A 23,020-nucleotide genomic window follows, 5' to 3' on the forward strand; every position below is an offset into this window, starting at 1 on the left:
TTTTATTTATTAAAATATTTTATTTATTTTTAATTATAAAAGTAATTCATGCAGCTTAGAAAAAAATTCACAGTCAAAAAAGTACGGGGAAAAAAAAGTATGAAGTAAAAATTGAAGTCCTCATTTCCTTCTTTCCCTGCTCATACGGATACCCAAAGGTAACTCCTTGTTAATAGTTTAGGGTGGATCCTTTAAGATGTGTATTTACAAATTATGTGGTGTTTGCAAACCAAGGACAGGAATAAAATTGGTCCTGAAAAAAGTCTGAACATTGGCCTTGAATACTGTGAATATTTCTTCTTCTCTTTCTTCTCTTCATAATCAACTTTGTTTTTCTCTCTCACTGAAGACAGGCTTCTTCTCTTTTTTTTTTTTTTTTTTTTTTTTTTGCGGTACGCGGGCCTCTCACTGTTGTGGCTTCTCCCGCTGCGAAGCACAGGCTCCGGACACGCAGGCCCAGCGGCCATGGCACACGGGCCCAGTTGCTCCGCGGCATGTGGGATCTTGCCGGACCGGGGCACGAACCCGCGTCCCCTGCATCGGCAGGCGGACTCTCAACCACTGCGCCACCAGGGAAGCCCCCAAAACAGGCTTCTTGATTCCCCGTTTCATTTGAATGAGTACAGCTACCAACAAGTTGCAAATGTTTATAGGTCCTCAGAGTTCAAGAAGAGCAACCACATCACACTATGCTAAAACCTCAGTCCAATTCCAAATCCCAGGAAGAGGATTCAGTTAGCCTATGGTGAGTCAGATGCACATCCTGTGGTCTGCCTGGGTGGGTCAACTTGGGGAGATGATAAAGGGTAGGGAAGTCTGGTCAGATAGAACAGTAAGTATTCACTACAATATATTTTGGTCCTCATTCCATGTTGGTACATTATTTTTAAAGGCTATATATCAGCCCATTGCATTGAAGAAGTGAGACAATACTAGTAGGCATTTAGATTGTATCCAGTTTTTCATTATAGCAATGAACATATTTATGTTTTTCTGCAATTATCTATATTATACATCATGAAATTTGGGGATCATAGACTGGTGTGTACATTTGAACTTTTCATTATGTTACCACTTGGCCCCCCAAAATGGTTGTAACAAATGACACATCCACATATACTGGGTATTCCCATTCTTCTTAGACTTCACCAGCACATTATGTGGAAAACAAAAACAAAAAACCAAGATATTTATTCATCTGAATAAACAGTATTTACTGATGGTTTATTCTGTACCTGGCCTGGTCCTGAAGCCTTGGGATTATAGCAGGAAACAAAACAAAGGCCCTACCTTCATGGAACAGTAACAATGAGCAATTCAACATAAATGTTGAAGATGGCTATGGAGAAAAATAAAGAAGGGCAAAGTGGCTCGGCAGGGCTCGGGTACAGCTTGCTATTTTAACTGGAGTGATCAAGGAGGGACTCTCCACTAGGGTGGCATTCAAGCTGATACCTGAGGGTAAAAACTAGGCAGACATCTGAGGAAAGTGCACCCAAGCCCAAGAGAAGAAGCATGCCTGGGAAATGCAAGGAAGACCAAAGCAGGGCAGGGAGGCTGAGGCAGGGTGGGCAGTAGGGAAAGAACAGTAGGAAAGGATCTAAGGATAGGATCTAGGGAACATCTTTACCACGACTGCAAGCGGCCCGCACTGTCTGTAAATGGTGCCGACGAGAAAGTAAAAGGCCATTTTGCAATTCCAACCTCCCATCTCCACAGTTTGCAAGAAGAGAACTAAGAGAACTGGAGTTCTCAGCTCAACCGGTGAGTAATCTGTGGAGATCGCTGTAGTTCAAGAATGAAAAGAAGGTAATCATTCCTAACTCCGACCACATGTGTAGCTAAGTAAAGCCTAATCCACGGTGGTGTCATTTGCCTCGGAACCTTTAAGACCCTACTTTCCCAGCTACGCCGGTCACTCCAATCCTCCGAGGTGTTGGCAGAGAAGAGCTGCGCCTGCGCAGTGGCGCTGCGCGGACCGCACACCCGGAGGCCCCGCCCAGCCGTCAGTGGGCGGGGACAAGTCAGCCCGAGCTCCGGAAGCGACCGCTGCCTGCCCCGTTAACGTGTCGGGGGAGGGAGACGCGTCGCAAAAAGTCGTAGTGGAACTTCCCTACGATCTACAAACGTGGCGTTTTACGGTTCCAGTCCCTGCTGAGCTGGGAGATGTCGGCTGCGGGACGTCCCGAGCCCTTGCGTCCTCCCAACGGCTTTGCGAAGCGGGTCCTGGTGACCGGGGGTGCTGGTTTCATGTAGGTAACGGCGCCGCTGGCAGAGTAGTGGCTCCCCAGAAACCCCAATCTTTCCCTGCGCCTCTGCTTGCTCTTGGCAATTTGGGATCAGCTTCGGGGATCTGATTGACAGGGGGAGGGTCTTAACGCACGACTAGGATCATCCCACTTTCTCTCCACTTCCCGGCCTGCGAAGACGTGCGTGGCTCCTTTGAAACGACTTCTTTTAAACGCCTCCCAAACTAAGCAGAAGTGCTGTGGTACTGTCCACCTTTCTATCTGGCCCGAGAGGTACCTGTCACTCTTCTGAGTGCGCCCCCTTTGCAGTAAGCTTCTCACCAACTGCCTCAACCCAAGCCAAGGGCCCACGATACACAGGCCTTGGACATATAGGCTCCATGAACCGGTTTTGGGATTATGATAAGGGTTTCATTTATTCAGCAGACTTTAAAAAATCTTCTGTCGGTGTTTTGACCTGTACTAGTCGTTTGAAGCCTCTTTCCCTCTCACACCCATATTTAATCAGCAAGTCTTCTCTCTCTCCTTCCGAATAGACCACTTCTCACCCTCCTCCCCTGTTCTACCCTAGCCCCTGTTAATGTCTGCTTTTGCCTAGACTGCTACTGTAGCCTCCTGATTGGTCACACTGCTTCTACTCTTGTTCCCTTAAAGCCTGTTCTCACGCACAAGTCAGTGTTTATTAAGTAAATAAGTGCGTAATTTCACTCCAAAGATTCCTGTCGGACTTAGAATAAAATGTAAACTCTTTACCATGTCTGGAAGACGCTCAGGTGTCAAAGCTCAAACCGGATCTCCTGTCCTTCCACCTCTTGCTTTTCTGAGCCTCTTGCAGTTCCTGGAACCCAGGAGGCTAGTTTCCCCTATTTTGAGGCCTTTGCACTTGCTTCCTCTTTGCTTAGGCTGTTCGCATCTCTCAGTTCAGATGTTTACGCAGAGGTCCCCTCCTCCCAGCCTTAGCTGAGCACCCTATCTAAAATAGCCCCTCTCCCAACTAACACACTTATCACTACCTGAAACTATAGTGCATATTTGTGTTTACTTGCTTATTGCCTACATCCCAACCCTAGGATGTAAACCGAGTGAGGGCAGAGACTGTGGTTCCCTCAACACCTGGAAGAATGCTTCCCTCCCCCATTAGTATATTAGATCACCTCTTCCAATCTGACAGTGGTTTGGAGGAGGGTACCAGGCAAGTTTCACTTAATGAAAAGGGGAGCATGGGCATAAAAGGGTGGAACAGTGCTGGTCCAGGAAAGGTATGTCCTAGAAAGTTCTGTGAAAGGGCTGTCAAGTACAAACTCTGAATTCATAATTTGTTCCTAGGAGCCCAATGTTTTGGTGTATATGATAAAAATCTGGTGGATCATCTCACTGAGAGATGCCTCTGGCTCCATTTCAGGGTCCTCTAAAACCCTCTGTGCCACTAACTTCAGGATGGTTTCAGCAGTTCTTAGCCTTGGAAACCTAGGTTTACCACTTTACACCACCAAATTCTTATACCAAGAAATAGCAATTGCAATAGGCTACTGTGAACATGGACAACTCCTATGCTCATAACAGCTTAATTTTTACATAGTTTATACCTGCAGTCTCTGAAAAGGCACATTGTCATTTAAGTCCATCTGCAGTGAACACCACCCATTGTATTTATGATACTGCTTTACTACCACGCTCAAAGACAGCATCATTTGGTTAATTATTTTCTTATACCCAGGACCAGTAAATTCTCTCTTCACCATAGTGTAAAGGGAGTGTAAGACTTTGTATATCAGTACTGTTGAGAAGATTAATGAAAAGTGCGGATGTGTATATATTCAGCATAGTTATATCATTTCTGTTATCTTGCAGCAATTTGAAGGTATCTTTGAATAGTTTCCCAATATTCAACAACTTAGGATAACATTTGAGAATTTAAGGAAAAGGTTAAATTTTCTGCTAACAAGATACGCTTTTCTCTATAGTGCATCACATGTGATTGTCTCCTTAGTAGAAGATTATCCAAACTATATGATCATAAATCTAGACAAGGTAAGTTTTATAAAAATGAGCTCTGTGTTTAAAAAAAAAAAAAAAGAGCCCTGTGTGCTGATACTTATTTATATTTTAAAAAAGTATTAGAATCCTGTCCTGCTGATATCTTAGTTTTTTATTTAGTCATTTTAGCAGCTTAGGAGCCTATATAGTCATGTGTTCATACAGTTTTAGATCTTACATAAAGTCTTGAAACTTTTAAATTTGTTATGATAGCCCATAACGTAAAGGTTTTAAGTACAGTATTTTTACTAAAAGAAAATCTTCACTCTGAATTCAGTATTTAGTGTAATCTTGTGATTGTTAACCTTTTTTGGCATTGAGATACTCTGATTATTTTATTATATGATTTTATAACTGCCACCTCCTGAAAATTATATATTTATTTTAAAAACTAAAGTGCACATAAATTAATTTAGTTTTGAGAATTTTTCTGTAATAATTGGAAGTTCCCTGGAGATTCTGAAAGCCATGATTGGTAATCACTGTGTTGTTGACTGTGAACACAAGATACAATTAGTTACCTTAATTTTATAAAACATAATAGTAAAAAATATATAGAGACAAAAAATAATCTGTAAGTCTTAATAATTTTTGCCTGCCATAATATCATGGACAGTAATTTTTTCCTCCATCTGTATACACTGATTTACCAACAGTTAACTCAGGAAGAAGCATAATGAGTTACAATATGTGTAACACAGGTGTAATTGTATTCAATCACTAATTCCTTTTCAGTAAGGAATGGTGAACTCTTACAGCCCCCAGTGGCTGAAGGCAAATCTGGGCAGGAAAATTTTTTAAAGGAGAGGCTTATAAAAATTAATTTTTTTGTATTTTGAAAAGGTAAAAAATTACATATTTTTGTTTGTTTTTTTTTTACTTTTAAGATATCAGAAACTTCTAAAAACACTGAGAGCAAACACTTTAAGAAGACACGTTTTTGTGTTATGATCAGAAATCTATAGTATTTTAAATAAATTGATATTTTATAGGAAAAGCTGTTATCACTTTTTGTGTTGTTTTTCCCCCATCCTTACTTATTTTAAGCTGGATTACTGTGCAAGCCTGAAGAATCTTGAAACCATTTCTAATAAACAAAATTACAAATTTATACAGGTATGGAAGTATTCTTATAGTTATATAATTATTTTATACTGTGCCTCTTTAGTCATTTAGACATTATATCTTTCTACTTTGTAAACTTGTGTAATATGGGCTTGGAAGCATGCTTATTAAAGACCTTTTTAATTTCCAGTAGTACCATGTGCTATAGAGAATATTACTTGTAGATTGATACTGCATATAAAGCTACATGTTATTTTTGGTGCCTTGGCAGATCTATGAGTAGCTGACTGAAATTCCATGGTGTGTGATTTTTAGGTCCTCACTAGCCTTCTTCATAAGACCTTGCTGGTATTTAAAGAGATTGGTATAAAGTAGGGTATTACGCGGGCCAGTCAGTAGTCAAAAACCCCACCATACAAGCCCATGGTAGTCCAAAGTATAAACCAAGCAGCCAGGTCGCGGTACGCGGGCCTCTCACTGTTGTGGCCTACCCTGTTGCGGAGCACAGGCTCCGGATGCACAGGCTCAGCGACCATGGCCCACGGGCCCAGCCGCTCCGCGGCATGTGGGATCTTCCCGGACCGGGGCACAAACTCGTGTCCCCTGCATCGGCAGGCGGACTCTTCAACCACTGCGCCACCAGGGAAGCCCTGATTTATGTTTTTTAAAGTGATTCTATAAACTCTCTTTTTAACCACAAATCTTAAAGAATATACTAAGCAAACATTTCATAATTTTTTTCTTCTATCTCAAAGTGTCTCCTGTAGTCACTGAAGAATTGTTGAGAATACGTATTTTTAGAACTAAACGTACATATAACATTAAAAATACTCATAAGTTTACTTAGTTGTGGTGAAATCCATCATTCCAGTTGTTATACTTACTTTGAATATATTTCAATAGTGGTTATCTCAAACTTTTAAAAGTATGTTTAAATTTTTTCCTGTTAACATAGTTACCTTAGGTTGGCAAGAATGTTAAGAAAAAAAGCTGGCACAGTCCACAGAAGTAGTTGGTGCTCAAAAAAATACTGTTTTAGACACTTATTTGCAAAAACATATTTTGAATTGAATATCTGGTATCCTAGGATGCTGAAGAAATACCTCATTACTGTATTTGACCCGTCAGTTGAATTTTCAAGATATTCTCTTTTATACCTGGGGGAGGGGATTAATTTTTTTTCTTATCATGTTTTTGTTCATGAAGTAAAATGGTTATTATGGTTGGGAGTGCTCAATGAAACTTAGATTTTTCATATTTGTTTTTTTATATAGGGTGACATATGTGATTCTCACTTCGTGAAACTACTTTTTGAAACAGAGAAAATAGACATAGTACTACATTTTGCTGCACAAACACATGTAGGTAAGCATTGTTTAGTGATGGGCAGATGTTTTTTTCCAGTGGCTAACTAGCCAAAATCAAGGTCCAATAATGGGGTTGAACAAGTAGGTACTTAATGTATGTGAAAGAACATATACCATGTTTTACCAGAAAAGCCCATAGTCACTCTGTCATCTAGATACTTGGTGCTATTCAGATCCCTTGTGTTAGCGTAGGGTAAAATGTAACCTTGAATGTTATCTTAAAACTGAGTTTAGCCAAATCCAGAATTAGTGATTACTTCTGGGGAAATGGGCCTTCAGCTATATTTTTATGTTGTTTTTCTTAAGGTGGGTGGTAGATACACAGTTGAACATTATATTGTTATCTGTACTGTTTTGTCCTAAGATATCTTCTAATAATTTGTCTAACATTTTATATTGTGAAATGTAATATATATTCAGAAGAATTTAGAAGTAAGGTTAAATGAATAATGATAATGTGAATACTCATGTAGCCATCACCTAAACAAAAGAATGTTGCTGAACCCTCTTTAGTAGTAGTATTACTACTGCCTTATTACCTGATTTTTAAGTTATAATTTCCCTTGGTGTTCTCTGCAGTTTTACTGTTTCTGTATTTATCTCTAAACAGTATAGGTTAGTTTTGCCTGTTTTTAGATTTTATAAAAATGCATATATAAAATAACATGAAGGGTTTTTGGTCTTGCTTTTTCATCCTTGGAGATTCATCCATGCAGTTGGGTGTAGGTGTAATTCGTTCCTTGTCAGTGACATACAATGTTCCATTCTAAGTATATACCACAATTCCTGTGTCTGTTTTACTCTTGGTGGACATTTGGATTGTTTGCACATTGGAGCAATTTTGAACAATACTACCATGAGCATTCTTACACATGCATCTTGGTACACATAAATACACATTTCTCTCAATATATAACTGGAATTGTAAGATCTGCACACTTCAACATGGAGATAATTTCCAACTGTATTCCAAAGCAGTTATACCAGTTTCTTCTCCTGCAGGAGTATATGAGGCCTTCTGTTATTCTAGATCTCACCAAAGCTTAGTTGTGTCAGTCTTTTCCATTTTTGTCAATCTCAGTAGTGTGTAGAGTGGCATCTGATTGTGCTTTTAATTTGTATTTCCCTGATTACTGATGAAGCTGTGTACTTTTTATATGTTTATTAATAATTTCAGTTTCTTCTTTTGTGAAATGCTGTTGAAATCTTTTGCCCATTTTAAAATTTTTAAATCAGTTCTCATTGATTTGTTGGAATATATATATATGTGTGTGTATATATATATGTGTGTGTGTGTGTGTGTGTATATACACACACACACTGGATACTAGTCCTTTGTTATGTGTATTATATATATATCTTCTCCCACTCTGTGGCTTATTTTTTCATCTTTTTGCTAGTGTGTTTTGATGAACAGATGTTCTTATATAAATTCTCAGTGAATTTATATATCTTTTATGGTATGCTGAATGCTTTTTGGGTCTTAAGAAATTCTCTTTTACCCCAAGGTCATGAAGATATTCTTCTGTGTTATCTTTGAAAAGCTTTATAGTTTTGCCTTTCACATTTAGATTTGTAATCCATCTGAAACTCATTTTTATATGCAGTATTAGATGAGTCCAATTTCATTTTTTTCTATTTGAATGCCAATTGGACCTCTACCACTTATGGGAAAGTTCACCAGTTTCCACTACTCTGTCATGTATCAAGCATCTATATGAGTATCTGTTTCTCAACTCCCCATTGGTCTTATCTGTCTGTGCCTGTGCTGATCACACAGTATATTGACTAATGTAGTGTTTTCATATCTGGTAGAACAAATCCTTTTACTTGGTTAACGATAAAGTGGTTTTCCTTCCAACAATTTATGAGATGCTTACCAGTACTTCCTGTTGTCAATCTTTGGTGGTTTTATTATATTTTTCCCTGATTATGAATGATGTTAAAAACCTTTGCATTTGTTTACTGGATTATCCTCCTCCCTTTCCTATTTGTATATCTCTTTAGAAGGTTTCTGTGTAAGTCAGTTTACCATTTTCAAGTGGGTTGTCAGTTTTTTCCTTACAGATTTTTATAAGTCCTTTATATATTCTGAATTCAAACCTTTTCCACTACCTTTTTTCCAATCTGTGATTTGCCTTTTCACTTCCTTTCTATTTTATTTTATCTCATCTCATCTCACCCCACCTCAACTCACGTCACGTCACCTCACCTCACCTCAGCTGCGTTGTGTGATCTGGTTCCCCAACCAGGGATTGAACCCAGGTCTTTGGCAGTGAGAGTGCTAAGTCCTAACCAGCAGACTGCCAGGAATTTCCCTGCCTTTTCACTTTCTTAATGATATCTTTTGATGATTTGAAATTCTTCATTTCAGTGTAGTCCAGTTTATCAGCCTTTTCCTTTATGGTCAGTGCTCTTTGCGTTCTGTGTTAGAACTCTTTTCCTACCTCCAAGGTCATGCAGATATTCTCTTATATTCTCTTCATAAAAGTTATTGTTTTGCCTTCTACATTCAGATATTTTCCCCATATGAATATCAGTTTGACCCAGCACCATTTATTGAAAGAATCAACCTTTTCCCATTGCCACCTTTGTTGGAGATCAAGTACCCATATATGCATGGTTCTGTTTCTGGGCTCCTGTTCTGTTCCATTGGTCTTTGTCTATCCTTATGCCATGACCACACTGTAATTACTGTAACTTTATAATAATTCTTGATACCAGCAAAGCAAACCCTCCTACCTTTTAGTTCCAAAATTTTTTTAAATTTAAGAGCATTTTAAATTTTAGATGTATCATTTATTTTTTGAATTAAAAAAAAGTGTTTCCTGCAATATAGCACTGATAGTTTTCTAGGTTCTAAGAATTCACATGTACTATGTAATTTGTGTTTAAAGAAATCATAAGTAGCAATGCACCTTATGTTATTTTTAACACCATTGCAGTTGTGGTGAATGAAGAAAAGTGAATAGAGCTTTCCTTAAGCCTGAGTCTACTGTTTAATATTTGCTTTGTCCCTTGAGTGGAATTCTTCTAGCTTTTTCTTCTTTTTTTTAGATCTTTCATTTGTCCGTGCCTTTGAGTTTACGTATGTTAATGTTTATGGCACTAACGTTTTGCTAAGTGCTGCTCATGAAGCCAGAGTGGAGAAATTTATTTATGTCAGCACAGATGAGGTCTATGGAGGCAGTCTTGATAAGGTGAGCTTAGAAAATGACTGTTTCAGACTTCCCTGGTGGCGCAGTGGTTAGGAGTCCGCCTGCCAATGTAGGGGACATGGGTTCGAGCCCTGGTCCGGCAAGATCCCACATGCCGCAGAGCAGCTAAGCCTGTGTGCCACAACTACTGAGCCCATGCGCTACTACTACTTTTTTTTTAAAATAACTTTTAATATTTATTTATTTATTTATTTATTTATGGCTGCATTGGGTCTTTGTTGCTGCACACGGACTTTCTCTAGTTATGGCGAGCGGGGGCTACTGTTCATTGCGGTGTGCAGGCTTCTCATTGCAGTGGCTTCTCTTGTTGCAGAGCACGGGCTCTAGGCGCGTGGGCGTCAGTAGTTGCAGCACGTGGGCTCAGTAGTTGTGGCTCACGGGCTCTAGAGCACAGGCTCAGTAACTGCAGAGCATGGACTTAGTTGCTCCACAGCATGTGGGATCTTCCCAGACCAGGGCTCAAACCCATGTCCCCTGCATTGACAGGAGGATTCTTAACCACTGAGCCACTAGGGAAGCCCTGTGCCACAACTACTGAAGCCTGCGCACCTAGAGCCCTTGCTCTGCAACAAGAGAAGCCACCGCAATGAGATGCCTGCACACCACAATGAAGAGTAGCCCCCGCTCACCACAACTAGAGAAAGCCCGCGCGCAGCAACAAAGACCCAACGCAGCCAAAAATAAATAAAATAAATAAAACAGATATTATAAAAAGAAAATGACTGTTTCACCTACTTACCCTATACCACCATACAAACCTGTCTTATGAAAACCTACTCTGGACTTTTTTCATCTTCTGATTATACACACTTACGGGATTCCCCAGAATATTATTCCGTTGTGTCTTCTGTTCAAATCAAATAGTACCACCCCAAATGGGGAACGACAGCCTAGTCTGGTACAAATTTATATATGTAATTTGACCGACATATTTTGCAAGCGAGCAGCAGCTTTTCCCTGATCACCCAGTCTTACATTATGAATGTCATTCCCATGGGCCAAAGCATGTGTAAGTTACACTGCAGCATAAGGCCTGTCTCCCTTCTCTTCCACTCAGCAAAGCATATTGTACTGTCAAGGAGTGAGTGTGAAATTGTTGTAGAAACTGGAATCTGTTCTCCTTTGTTAATCATTTGTAAACATTATACTTTTTATGCAAAGAGAGGCTCCATTCTCCAGTCTGTATTTTTCATAGTCAGTGTTTACGATGACCTCATTTTGTTTTGTTTTATTTTATTTTTTAAATGCATTTATTTACCAAAACACGTACATAGTGGGAAAAAAACCAAGTAGTTTGAAAAGACTTATAATGAGTAAAAGCAGACCCTGACCACTTCTCCTCAGTGCCCAATCCCACTTCTGAGGAACAACCATTTGCAAACTCTCTTTGCAGTTTTTATCAGGTAAGCTTGTACTCCTGTCAGCCTACATCAGATCTGACACAGTAGCCAGAATGCTTTTTAAAATATAAGTCAGATCATGATATTACTGTCATCAAAACCCATCAGTGTTTTGACAGTGGCCTTCAAGGTTCCACATGCTCTGGCCTCTGGCTTTCAGACCTCATCTCACATTTCTCTTCCCTCACACTAGCCTCCTTGTAGTTCCATTGGACACAGTCTGTCTCAGGGCCTTTGCACTTGCTGTTCTGTCTGTCTGCCTTACAGGGTTGTTATGAACTTTAAAGAAGTTACTGCATGTAAAGTGCTTAGAAAAATGCCAGGCACATAGTTGGGTTTCAATAAATTTTTTTTTTTTTTTTTTTTTGGCTGCGTTGGGTCTTTGTTGCTCTGTGGGCTTTCTCTAGTTGCGGCGAGTGGGGGCTACTCTTCCTTGCAGTACGTGGGCTTCTCACTGTGGTGGCTTCTCTTGTTGCGGAGCGTGGGCTCTAGGTGCGCAGGCCTCAGTAGTTGCGGCGTGTGGGCTCAGTAGTTGTGGCTCATGGGATCTAGAGCGCAGGCTCAGTAGTCATGGCGCACTGGCTTAGTTGCTCCACGACATGTGGGATCTTCCTGGACCAGGGATCGAACCCGTATCCCCTGCATTGGCAGGATTCTTAACCACTGCACCACCAGGGACGTCCTCAATAAATGTTTTTTAAATGTACTGATTTACATTTCAAGTTTGTAATATGTTCTCCGATTTTTCTACTTAGAAAGTATACCTTATACTTATTTTTTAATATGTCTTTTTAAAATTAGGAATTTGATGAATCTTCTCCCAAACAACCTACAAATCCTTATGCATCATCTAAAGCAGCTGCTGAGTGTTTTGTACAGTCTTACTGGGAACGATACAGGGTAAGAACTGACCTCAGAAACTCTAGAATCATTTTTCTTTGGACTTAGGTGTTAAAACTCCAAGTTAGCATTAGCAACATTTCATTTTTAGGATGGCAGACATAGATTAAGAAAAGTTATATATTAAGGAATTTAAAAAACTGATTTCCAATATTGTGTGGACAAAGCAGGGACCTGCTTCTTCTTATCCAGTTCATCATTTAAAGGAATAATTTATGTATATATTTTTTTCTGCTTCACTAATAGGTAGAGTGTTACAGCTAGAGTGAAAAGCCCTGTTGGAATGTCCTGATTCCCAGGAGTCCTCTGAGTGAAGGAAGACAGTGGGAGGGCAGATTCCCTTACCAGCCGCTGCTCCTCTCGGCCCCTCATGAAAGGGAGATAGATTTACCCCAGTGGCTGTGTCAGTGTCCGTGCAGGAGCCTTGCCCACTATGAATCATCAGCTGGAACCCCTGCACTTGGCTTCCCACTGATCTTCCAGAGTTATTAGGGACTGGGTCAGAAAGGCGAACCAAGGGACTGCTTCAGCTTCTCTAGCCTTTTGTGTTCCAGTAGCACTGGTCTTTTCCCTCCACGGATGCTCTTTTTATTTGTAAGGGTTGGTCCAACAGAGAAAGCCAACTTGAAGTTTAACATCTCAGGTGGTCTCTGAAAGAATCAGGTAGAAATGTCCTTAATTTCCTGCTATCAGACCTACAAACCCGCCTCCATCTGTATTCATCCTTCCCTTGTCTCAGTGAAGACACTATTCCTCTTCTTCCTTTTGGAACCTCTGCCTTTATCTGAATCCCGTCCTCTCCTGTCTTTTCAGGAACCTTACATTAGAAAAAAAATCCCTTTGCTTCTGTCCTTAAGGTGTGTGGAATTATTCAGTCAAAAGTGCCCATATGTTAAAACTGCTTAGCTTTAGATAATCATTATTATTGGACCCTTCCATTACCTTCATGTCAAACTCTCTTTAAGTTTCCAGTTGTCATCACACGAAGCAGTAATGTTTATGGACCACATCAATATCCAGAAAAGGTACATTTTACTTTTGAATTCCTGATGTGTTTTAGTGATTGTAACTTCTCATTATTTAAAATAATCCCTCTTCAGTTATTTGTCCAAAGAATTTATGTTGCAATTAAGCGTAATTATAAATACTTTATAGGCCACATGCAAATCTCATCATGTTTAGAGTTTGAAAACTTGAGTTTAAGTCTCAACTTGATACTCAGCAGCTGGGATGACCTTAGGTCCTTTGAGCATTGTCTTTAAATCGACGGGTAATGATAATACTTAGGAAGGATTTTGAAGAGTCCAGTGAGATGATGTATGTGAAAATGCCTTGTACTTTGCAGGATTCTAAAACACTATAGAGTACTCCCCTCACTACTGTCACACCAGTGAAGACTCCTTCCTAGTATGCAGTCAGACCATATGTCAGGCTGTACAGAAACGTAGACACTAGTTAGAGAGTGATGCAGGGAGCTTGTACATAAACTTGTCTTAAAGGCAGCCGATTAGCTGTTCCCCAACTCCTCTGTATTGTTGCAGGCCTGAATGTCATCCAGAAAGTAGTTTAGCAAATAAAGAAATGTAGTTAAAAGGCAGAAAATGTGTGTGGTTGATTCTGTATCATTAAGCCCAATGTTAAGTAACTACTAGTCTCACTGCCTAAATTTACTTATTTATTTATTTATTAAAATTTGTATTGGAGTATAGTTGATTTACAATGTTGTGTTAGTTACAGGTGTACAGCAGAGTGAATCAGTTATACATATATCTCACTGCCTAAATTTAGAGCTGGTTTTTCTCACTTCTTAGCCGCTGGTTGCCTTGATCTGTCTGCCCAAAGGAAAGGGCCAGATCGTGATCTGCTGATATTCATATATATTTGGCTTAATTTTTTAACACTAATTATAAATTTAATAATTTCTTATCTCACCATGTTTGACACAAATTTTCTTTGAATCCAGTGGCACTGGAATTACTTTTTATTAATTTCACAAGCACTTATTGAATAAGTACTGTATGTAAAGTAAAAAGTATATGATTCCTGCTCGTATGAAATCAACACAGAAGTGAGCTTGCAGTGACAGAAAACTGTTCAGGAAGATTTCTTCTGAACTTTTTCACTATTTATATCATTTTATCTTCATTTTTATCTAGCAAATAACTCGTATTTGTGAAATAGGAAATGATCTTACAGTTCTTTTACTTATCAAAATTATAATAAGTGTTTCTTGAACTCCTGATAAGAATTAGAATTTGCCCATAAGTGTATTTCTTAACAATAATAATCTTTTAATCTTATGATGAGTTCAGGTTTACATTAATGAATGAATTTCCAAAGTCTGAAATGATAATTTAAATATTCTTTTAGGTTATTCCAAAATTTATATCTTTACTTCAACACAACAGGAAATGGTATGTTATTTACCTTTGTACCCATGTTTTTCTGGTATGCTAGAGTATTTAGTGTCAGTGTTTCTTGAAAATCATAAAGTGTTAGAGTTGGAGGCCTTAGGATTTAATGTCCCAACAAACTTAAGAATTCCTTCTACAGTCAGTGTAATAGTTTAAAAATTAATTATAAAGTATAATTCATCTTTATAATTTGATTACTAAGATAATTTTAATTCTTAAATAATCCATCCTAAAACTTTGAGTTATAGTATTAAAATTTGTCATCTATCTTTATATAATTTTACTTTTTCAAAAGATTTAACTGAACTGTAGATAGTCTTCAAAGTGAACTTAAGGTATAAAATTGATGAATAAATATTTCTGCAGGGGTCACTTACATGTTTGCCGCTTTCCTAGTGAGCACCCACAGTGGGTTTGGAGGTCAGTTAAGAATTATGGATAAAATCTGGAAGTCATGAGAATTTGTATTTTCAGTAAGATGTGTCTAGGATCTTCATGGGAATTGCCTTCTCTGGAATTGTACCCAATCATTGCCTTACCCCGGTTTGGGAGAGCTTACTTTTTTTTTACACTTTATGATTCCCTTTCATTTCACCTTTTTAGCTGCATTCATGGATCAGGGCTTCAAACAAGAAACTTCCTTTATGCTACTGATGTAGTAGAAGCATTTCTCACTGTCCTCAAAAAGGGAAAACCCGGTGAAATTTATAACATTGGAACCAATTTTGAAATGTCAGTTCTCCAGCTTGCCAAAGAACTAATACAACTGGTATGTATATATTATAAAAGGGTAGTATTTTCAAAATTGTCACTAAATTAGTGGCAGTAATCACTAATTTTGTCAAAATCAACAATTTACACCTTTGAAAAGTGAACCGGTAAAAAAAGGAACTTCATAATTCCATATGTATGCAGAGATGTGTCATTATTTGAAACTGCATCACTCATTTAGTCGCAGCTTTTCAGGAAAACAATTCCACAACGTTAAATGTGCATACCCATTGTAAGACATATTCAATTTCAGAAAATCGAATGTTAAATTGTGTGTCCTAGAATCAAGGAACATTGATATATAGATAATAGTTATGAGTGTTTTTATGTACTAGTGAGCATCGATTATAAATCTCAGGATTCAGTAAAAAGAGCGACTGAACGAATGGAAAAAACTTGTTTTCCTTTACACTACTCACAGAACACTCTGTCCTCCAAACGTGTGAGTTTTCCACGCCCAGCAATTCTCAGACACCACTCGGTGTCCTACTATTTAACTCAGTTCTGACATTATCTATCTGGAGATGGTGTCAGATCCCACAGGTTAAGGGCTCAGTCTCACAAGACTGCCCTCACTTCACATGTCAACCCCAAGACCTGGCTGTCACCTGTGCTTTTGATCAACGAGGTATAAGTCTGAGGTAATTTGCTACAGGGCCTCACAGAACTTAGGAAAACAGTTTACCCACTAGATTACCAGTTTATTACAAAGGATGGAGGAGATGCATAGGGCAAGATATGAGGGAAAGGGTGTGGAGCTTCCTGCCCTCTCCGGGTGTGCCGCCTTCCCAGCACCTCTGTGTGTTCAGCAGCCTGGAAGCTCTCCTCTTGGGTTTTTATGGAGGCTTCATTAAGTAGCCATGATTGATTGAATCATGGCCACTGATGATTAGTTCCACTTCTGGTCCCCTTCCCCTCCCTGGAGGTGGGGGCAGGGAGGCTGAGTTCCATCTCTCCAATCACATGGTTGGTTCCCTTGGCAAGCAGTCTTCATCCTTAGGTGCTTTCCAAAAATCACGTATTAACCTGAACTCTGGTGTGGTTGAAAGGAACTTATGAACAGCAAAAGACACCTTTATCTCTCATCACCAGGAAATTCCAAAGGTTTTAGGAACTCTGTGCCAGGAGCAGGGATGAACACCAAATATATATTTCTTATTTTAACTCACAATATCACACTGAGTAATAACCAAAAGCCAAAAAAATTCATTTTCTCCTATAGTTTATGTAATGTGTATTCTCTCTGAGCTTCAGATGGAATTCAGGTTATAAAGTATGGAAAGTGTTAATAAAATGCTATTCGTCTTAGCTGTCTTCCCCACTTGGAGGAGGTTGTTTTTCTTGTCTTTTGAATCAGTTGTTGAATACCATTTTCTGGTCTCACTTTATAATTTGACTCGAAGGTCTTCTCCATTTTGACAGATCAAAGAGACCAATTCAGAGTCTGAAATGGAAAACTGGGTTGATTATGTTAATGATAGGTGAGTAACAAGTTAAAATATTGGGGAAAGGTTGTGAAATCTTAGGTACTTATAAGATTTTAAAATGTATGGACTTAGCCAGAAAAGTTTACCTTTTTTGAGTTTTCTGCTAGAATGTTTTTTCCTGATAATAAATGTCATAACAATAAACTGTAGCATTATTATTAGCTGTGTGACTTAAAGAAAGTTATTGACCCTTTCCAAGTCTGAGATTTCCTTGAGTGTGAAATAGGGATAATAATATCTTGCCTATGGAAGTATTTTAAAATTTAATTTATAATGTATATAAACTACCAGACCCAGGGCATGGAACATGAGTCCTAACAAGTTTATGTGTATTTATTCATTCATTCATCAAACATTTAGGTATGAGACATTGCATTCATACCTAGATTGTGGTTGAAATGAGAAAAGGGTAAGCCACAGAGAGGGTTAGGCTTCTGGGTTATAGAGGATTTTTAACATATACTTTATTTTACAAATATATAAGTGTGTCAGCAGGGAGAATTTTTTGAGAGAAAATTTGAGTTATGGACACACATTATTTCTCTCAATATTTAAATTTGTAAATAGGGAATTTCCTGGTGGTCCAGTGGTTAGGACTCCACGCTTTCACTGCCGAGGGCCTGAGTTCAGTCCCTAGTCTGGGAACGAAGATCCCTCAAGCCATGCAGCAGGGCCAAAAATAAATAAATAAATACATTTGTAAATTTATATCCACAGTATCATTTTAAATGTGTTTTGTTTTCCAAGACCTACCAATGACATGAGATATCCAATGAAATCAGAAAAAATACATGGCTTGGGATGGAGACCTAAAGTGCCTTGGAAAGAAGGAATAACGAAAACAAGTATGTTATGAGTTGATCGTTTGCGGGAGGGGGAGAATCAGGAAAATGTTAAGGCACAGTAATTTATGTTAGGACGCTACGGACAGTGTCGCCGTGAATCACTTTCACTTTTCAAATTTTTACATTTAATGTATTTCTAACGTTAGTAATTAAGTATCCTGAATTTCATAGGCTACCTTCTGAGTAGGCTCCCTTTGTCTTACTAGCATTTGTCAGATACCTGTTTCATTGATTCTCAGATGCACATTTTTCACATCCTTGAGAGGTATGTGTTTTACAATCACTAGTGTCTTATTATTTCACCTTTTTTTCTTTCTTACTAATATGTAAAGTAATGGTCCATCTTAAGATCAGGCATCTGAGGTTTGGTGAAATAGAGACAGTTGCCATCTTTGAGCGTCTTGAGTCTTTTTATACTGAAACAAATAGGAAGCAAATTTAGTATGTGCAGAAATAGCCACTAAAATAAGTGTATATATAGTCTGTGCATATGTGTTAAATTCTGTTTAGAAATGTACTCAAGAGAAAAGATACCCAAGTGTAGGAAAAAGTCTCAGTTCAGAGCTTGACATACAAAATATTTGTGTTGAATTTGAAAAAGCAAATTCAGGGACTTCCCTGGTGGTCCAGTGGTTAGGACTCCGTGCTTTCACTGCTGTGGGCCCCGGTCAGGAAACTAAGATTTTGTAAGCTGCGCACACAGCGCAGCCAAAAAAAAAAAAAAAAAAAGCAAATTCAAAGATAATTTATTATTTTTCAACTAAAAAAACTTTATTAATAGGATAGCAACATAAAATAATTTTACATATTAACAAAAGGAAGTTGACATCATCACACTGCGCCTATCATGCAGTATTGTGATGTTTACATGAACAAAATACTACACTTTTTTTCCTATGACTTTAAAACCAGTACAAGTGACTTATCTCCCTTTCCCCCTGAATTCCCTAAAATTCGAATGTTTTAATACTTGTACCAGCAAATTCAGTATTGAAGGACTTTTGAAGTTAAAAAGAAAAAAATTGTTGATTTTTAAATCTACGTTTTCAGGTGATGAAATATCTTCTGATTAACATCATTGGTTAGTTCAAAATAAAATTGTTTTCGTCATTAGGCAATCCTTGCCTACACATTAGCTGATGGGCAAGGCTTTTCTTACTTAGCAGGAACTCAGTAAATATTGGTTAACTGATGTTTAGTTTTTTATTTTTGTCTTTTTGTTTTATCAGTTGAGTGGTACAGAGAGAATTTTCACAACTGGAAGAATGCAGAAAAGGCATTAGAACCCTTTCCAGTATAACCACCGTTTGTATAGTCGGGACAGTTTTCAGAGAAAGAAGAAACTTATCCTACCTCAACAAATGATATGAAATCAAGCGACCAAATGAAGTGTCCTCTTTTCATTTGGAATTAGATTATGACTTTTTGTATAAAATTCAAATGTAAAATGCCTCAGTCTTTAGAAGAGGTTCAGTATTAGCATAGGATGTAAATATCAAAATTCTCTCAGAAACCTTTTCTCCTAAAAATTAGGAACCAGTAAACATAGAAAGACCCTTCTGTAGGTGTGGGCCAGGAAGGAGGAATCTCCTGGTTCTGAGAACAAGGACAGGTAATAGCTCTGGGCAGATGACAGCCTTCGCTGGCATTGAACTCAGCTTCCCATCCTTTCCCACTGCCTAGACAGTCTCTGAAGTTTTTTAGGCAGTATAGGATGAGCCTCTTGCCCTAATTTATCTTTTTAAGGTCTGATGTGCTACAATTGCTTTAAAAATGGAACAAATGGAAGCATATCTAGCACTTTTTATTTGATAATTTTGTACAATTAAGTTAAATATTTTTTGAAAGAAGGATGTCATTTTTATATTTTCAAAATTGGTCATTGAACTATGTAAGTAATCTTGTATCAGAGAAATTTTATCATGTATTTACTGTTTAAAATGATTTTATTTATAAAATTATCGATACTTTATTAATGTATTATGTGGCCTTTTTAAAAGTAATGTATGTTTTTGTTTTGCTGTAAAAAATTTTTTTAAATACTTGATTACCATGTATTTTTAGTTCCTCTCTTCCCTAAAGACTTTAAGATGATTTGAAAAGGTAACTGATTGGATATTACATTCAGAAAAGGGAAAGGGTCAAAGACTATGCCCAGCTTTCTGGCCTCAGTGTGTGACTGGTGCCTTGTTTTCTCTGTGGAGTAGGAAGCAAGGTTATTAACTCAGAGGTGGTTGAAGGAGGGCGATAGGAGTGGCATAAGGGCCTGGGAAAAATGTAGTAAGCAGATTGAAAATTAGTGAGGGGATTTGCCAAACAGGAGTGAAACACAAACTGAGGCCGAACACTGTAATTGCAGAATTCTGCTATGTGTCGAAATAGATTGAGCCAGAGCTGGGCTCAGTGTGAGGCCCAGGGACTAGAGTTGAGTGAGATCGACTGAAATGATGGTCCCCTGGTCTTAGGTGTGTAGGGAAGAAATGCTTCTTGGAGGTAGTCTGTAGCTCTGGAGAAAATGGAGAGGGGAGAGGGCCGAAGGGAGAGGGGGTACGATCTCAGGGAGGCAACTGTAGGAAGTTACAGGCAGAAAATGGGACCAACTGAGAGCAAATAGTCTTTGGTGGAGTTTGGTCATTGAGGGTAGCTGACAAAATAAAAACACTTGTTCTGTGTCATTTGTTCTTGCACATATTTTTGTGATCCTTCAGGCAGTGAAAATACTCTGTATGATAATATGATGATGTCCATATGTCAATTTACATTTTTCCAAACCCACAGAATGTATATGTAACACCAAGAGTGAACCCTAAGATAAGCTGTGTCCTTGGGGTGATTATGGTATGTCAATTTGGATTCATCCTTGGTTAAAAAAAAAAAAAAGCACCGTTCTGGTGAATGATGTTGATAATGAGGGAGACTATGCATATGTAGGGACAAGGGAGCACATGAGAAATCTCTGTACCTCCCTCTCAATTTTGTGATAAACCTAAAACTCTAAAAAAATTGTCTTAAAATTAAAAAAAAAAAAAGAACAACCTTAGAAAAGAAATCAGCTAAGTTGAAAACTTTTGGTCTCCAAGAGCCCTCTGAAAGCTGCCCTTTCCTCCCTGCTCTATACTCAACTTGCCGCCATCTGCTTCCATTCCGCCTCCACTGCAAGAGTTATCCCTGTAGTTGCCAGCCTCAGAAACCCTCCTGAGAAATGTCATCTACTCTCATCGCTTTAATTACCATCTTTTTTTTTCTTTTTCCAATTTCAATTCCTTATCTCTATGCCAGGATCTCTTTTCTGAGCTTCTGATCTCCAGTTTGAAATCAGTTTGATAGGACCTCAAAAATTTAAACATAGAATTACCATATGATCCAGCAATTCTCCTCCTAGGTATATATCCCAAAGAATTGAAAGCCGTATCTCAAACAGGTATACTTGTACACCAATGTTCATTGCAGCATTATTCACAGTAGCCAGGTGGAAAGTACCCGTATGTACATCTACAGATGAATGGATAAATAAGATGTGGTCTATACAAACAGTGGAATAGTATGATTCCACTTGTATGAAGAACCTAGAGTAGGCAAATTCATAGACACAGGAAGGATAATAGAGGTTTACCAGGGCCTGGGGGAGAGGGGCAAAGTGGGGAGTTATTGTTTAATGGGTACAGACTTTCTGTTTGGGATGATGAAAAAGTTCTGAAAGTGGATAATGGTGATGGTTGCACAACACTGAATGCACTTAATGCCACAGAATTGTACACTTAAAAATAGTTAACATGGTACATTTTTTAATGTATATTTTAGCATAATAATTTTTAAAAATGTGTACCTAGACCAACAGCATTTTTATCAGTTGCTAGAGCTGCAAGTTCCTGGACTCCATCCCAGACTTACAGAATCAGAAACTCTGGGGAGAGGGCCCAGTGATTCTGATGCACACTAACGTTTGAGAACCCTGCTCTATAATATGGGGAGATGAAGCCAGAGAGAAATGTGGTGGCCCAGTCATGGATGGCCTTGTCTGCCATGAAAAAAGTGCTTGGACCTCATTCTGCCAGCAAAGAGTTATTTTGGGATCTTAAGGAAGAAATCGACATCGTTACATTTGTGAGATTTATCTAATTCCTATTTTCAAAACTAATAATGTGCTCATTACAGAACACTTGGAAAATTAAATCAATAAAAAACGCACACCAGCCGTTGTCTACCACTGGAGGATAACCCCTGCTAATGTTCAGATGTATGTTGTTCATTTCATTTCTTGGAACATATATATACATTTTAAAAAACCAAAATGGGATCTTAATGGACGTACTGTTTGGGAGCCTGCTCTTTTTCACTAAGTAGTGTATCAGGAACATTTTTACATATTATGAGATCTTTTGCCATTTTTTTTGACTGCAGAATTTTACGTGTTTGATAGCTCATTCTGGCAACAGTATGAAAGATAAATATAAAGGAAGGCAAGATTGAACTCCTGCAGGGATCCAAGTTATGAAGTTATTGCAGTCAATCAGGCTGGTGATGATAAGGCCGGAAGCACAGCACTGCAAACAGGTAGCATCGGCGACAGACTTGGGAACTCTTCAGATTAAAAAAACTCGTTGATTGATGATTCGTGGGAGGTGCACTCTCTTGGGGGGTATTTTAAGGTTTTGAATATCGAATTGGAAAGAGTGGAGAATGGTAAATCACATTTGGGAGATGATGAGCTTTAGGGATCTGTGGGATATCCAAATGGAAGTATTTAGCAAACAAACTCATGAATCTGATGTTCAGATTGGTGGGTAGGGTTTGAGATCTACAGATACATATTTGGGAGTTAAATGGCAATTAAAACCCTAAGAGGGGTTTAAATCACCCGAAAGAGAACGTACAAAATGACAAAGTTGATGGTGGGCGGCGTGATTCATTGGCAAGCCATGAGAAATACCAGGGTTTTAATTGCAGGCAAGGAAGCCAGGGAGGAGATTAAGAGGAAATCGTTTTTAAACAATAAATAAAAATAGAGGAGTAGAAGAGAACAGGAGGAAATAACACCACAGAAGCCAGTGGGACAGACATATAATAACAAGCAGGTGTCCAGTTGAAGTTCAGTAAGGCAAAGACTTGAAAAGCACCCACTTGCTCCAGCCACGCTGCAGGCAAATTTTCTAGGGTCGTTTTAGTGGAGTGTGGGGTGAGGGAGAGGGAGAGCATCTGGATAATAAAGAATTGAGTAGTGATTAGGATGGAGGAATGGAGAAATGGAATTCAGACCCGTCTCTGCC

General features: G+C 38.5%; 1 protein-coding gene across 1 annotated transcript; it reads left to right on the forward strand.

Annotated features, from left to right (window-relative positions):
* Positions 1 to 2,160: 2,160 nt before the first annotated feature.
* TGDS (TDP-glucose 4,6-dehydratase) lies at positions 2,161 to 20,426 on the forward strand. The gene is made up of 12 exons (XM_082675414.1): positions 2,161 to 2,252; positions 4,214 to 4,280; positions 5,334 to 5,402; positions 6,626 to 6,716; positions 9,776 to 9,918; positions 12,138 to 12,236; positions 13,202 to 13,261; positions 14,607 to 14,650; positions 15,254 to 15,419; positions 16,844 to 16,902; positions 17,656 to 17,753; positions 18,983 to 20,426. Exons 1-12 carry the CDS (start codon positions 2,167 to 2,169, stop codon positions 19,051 to 19,053), a joined length of 1,053 nt encoding a protein of 350 aa, XP_082531540.1. The 5' UTR covers positions 2,161 to 2,166; the 3' UTR covers positions 19,054 to 20,426.
* The last annotated feature ends 2,594 nt before the right edge of the window (positions 20,427 to 23,020 follow it).

Source organism: Grampus griseus (assembly GCF_964374135.1).
Source record: "Grampus griseus genome assembly, chromosome: 18".
NCBI lineage: Eukaryota > Metazoa > Chordata > Mammalia > Artiodactyla > Delphinidae > Grampus > Grampus griseus.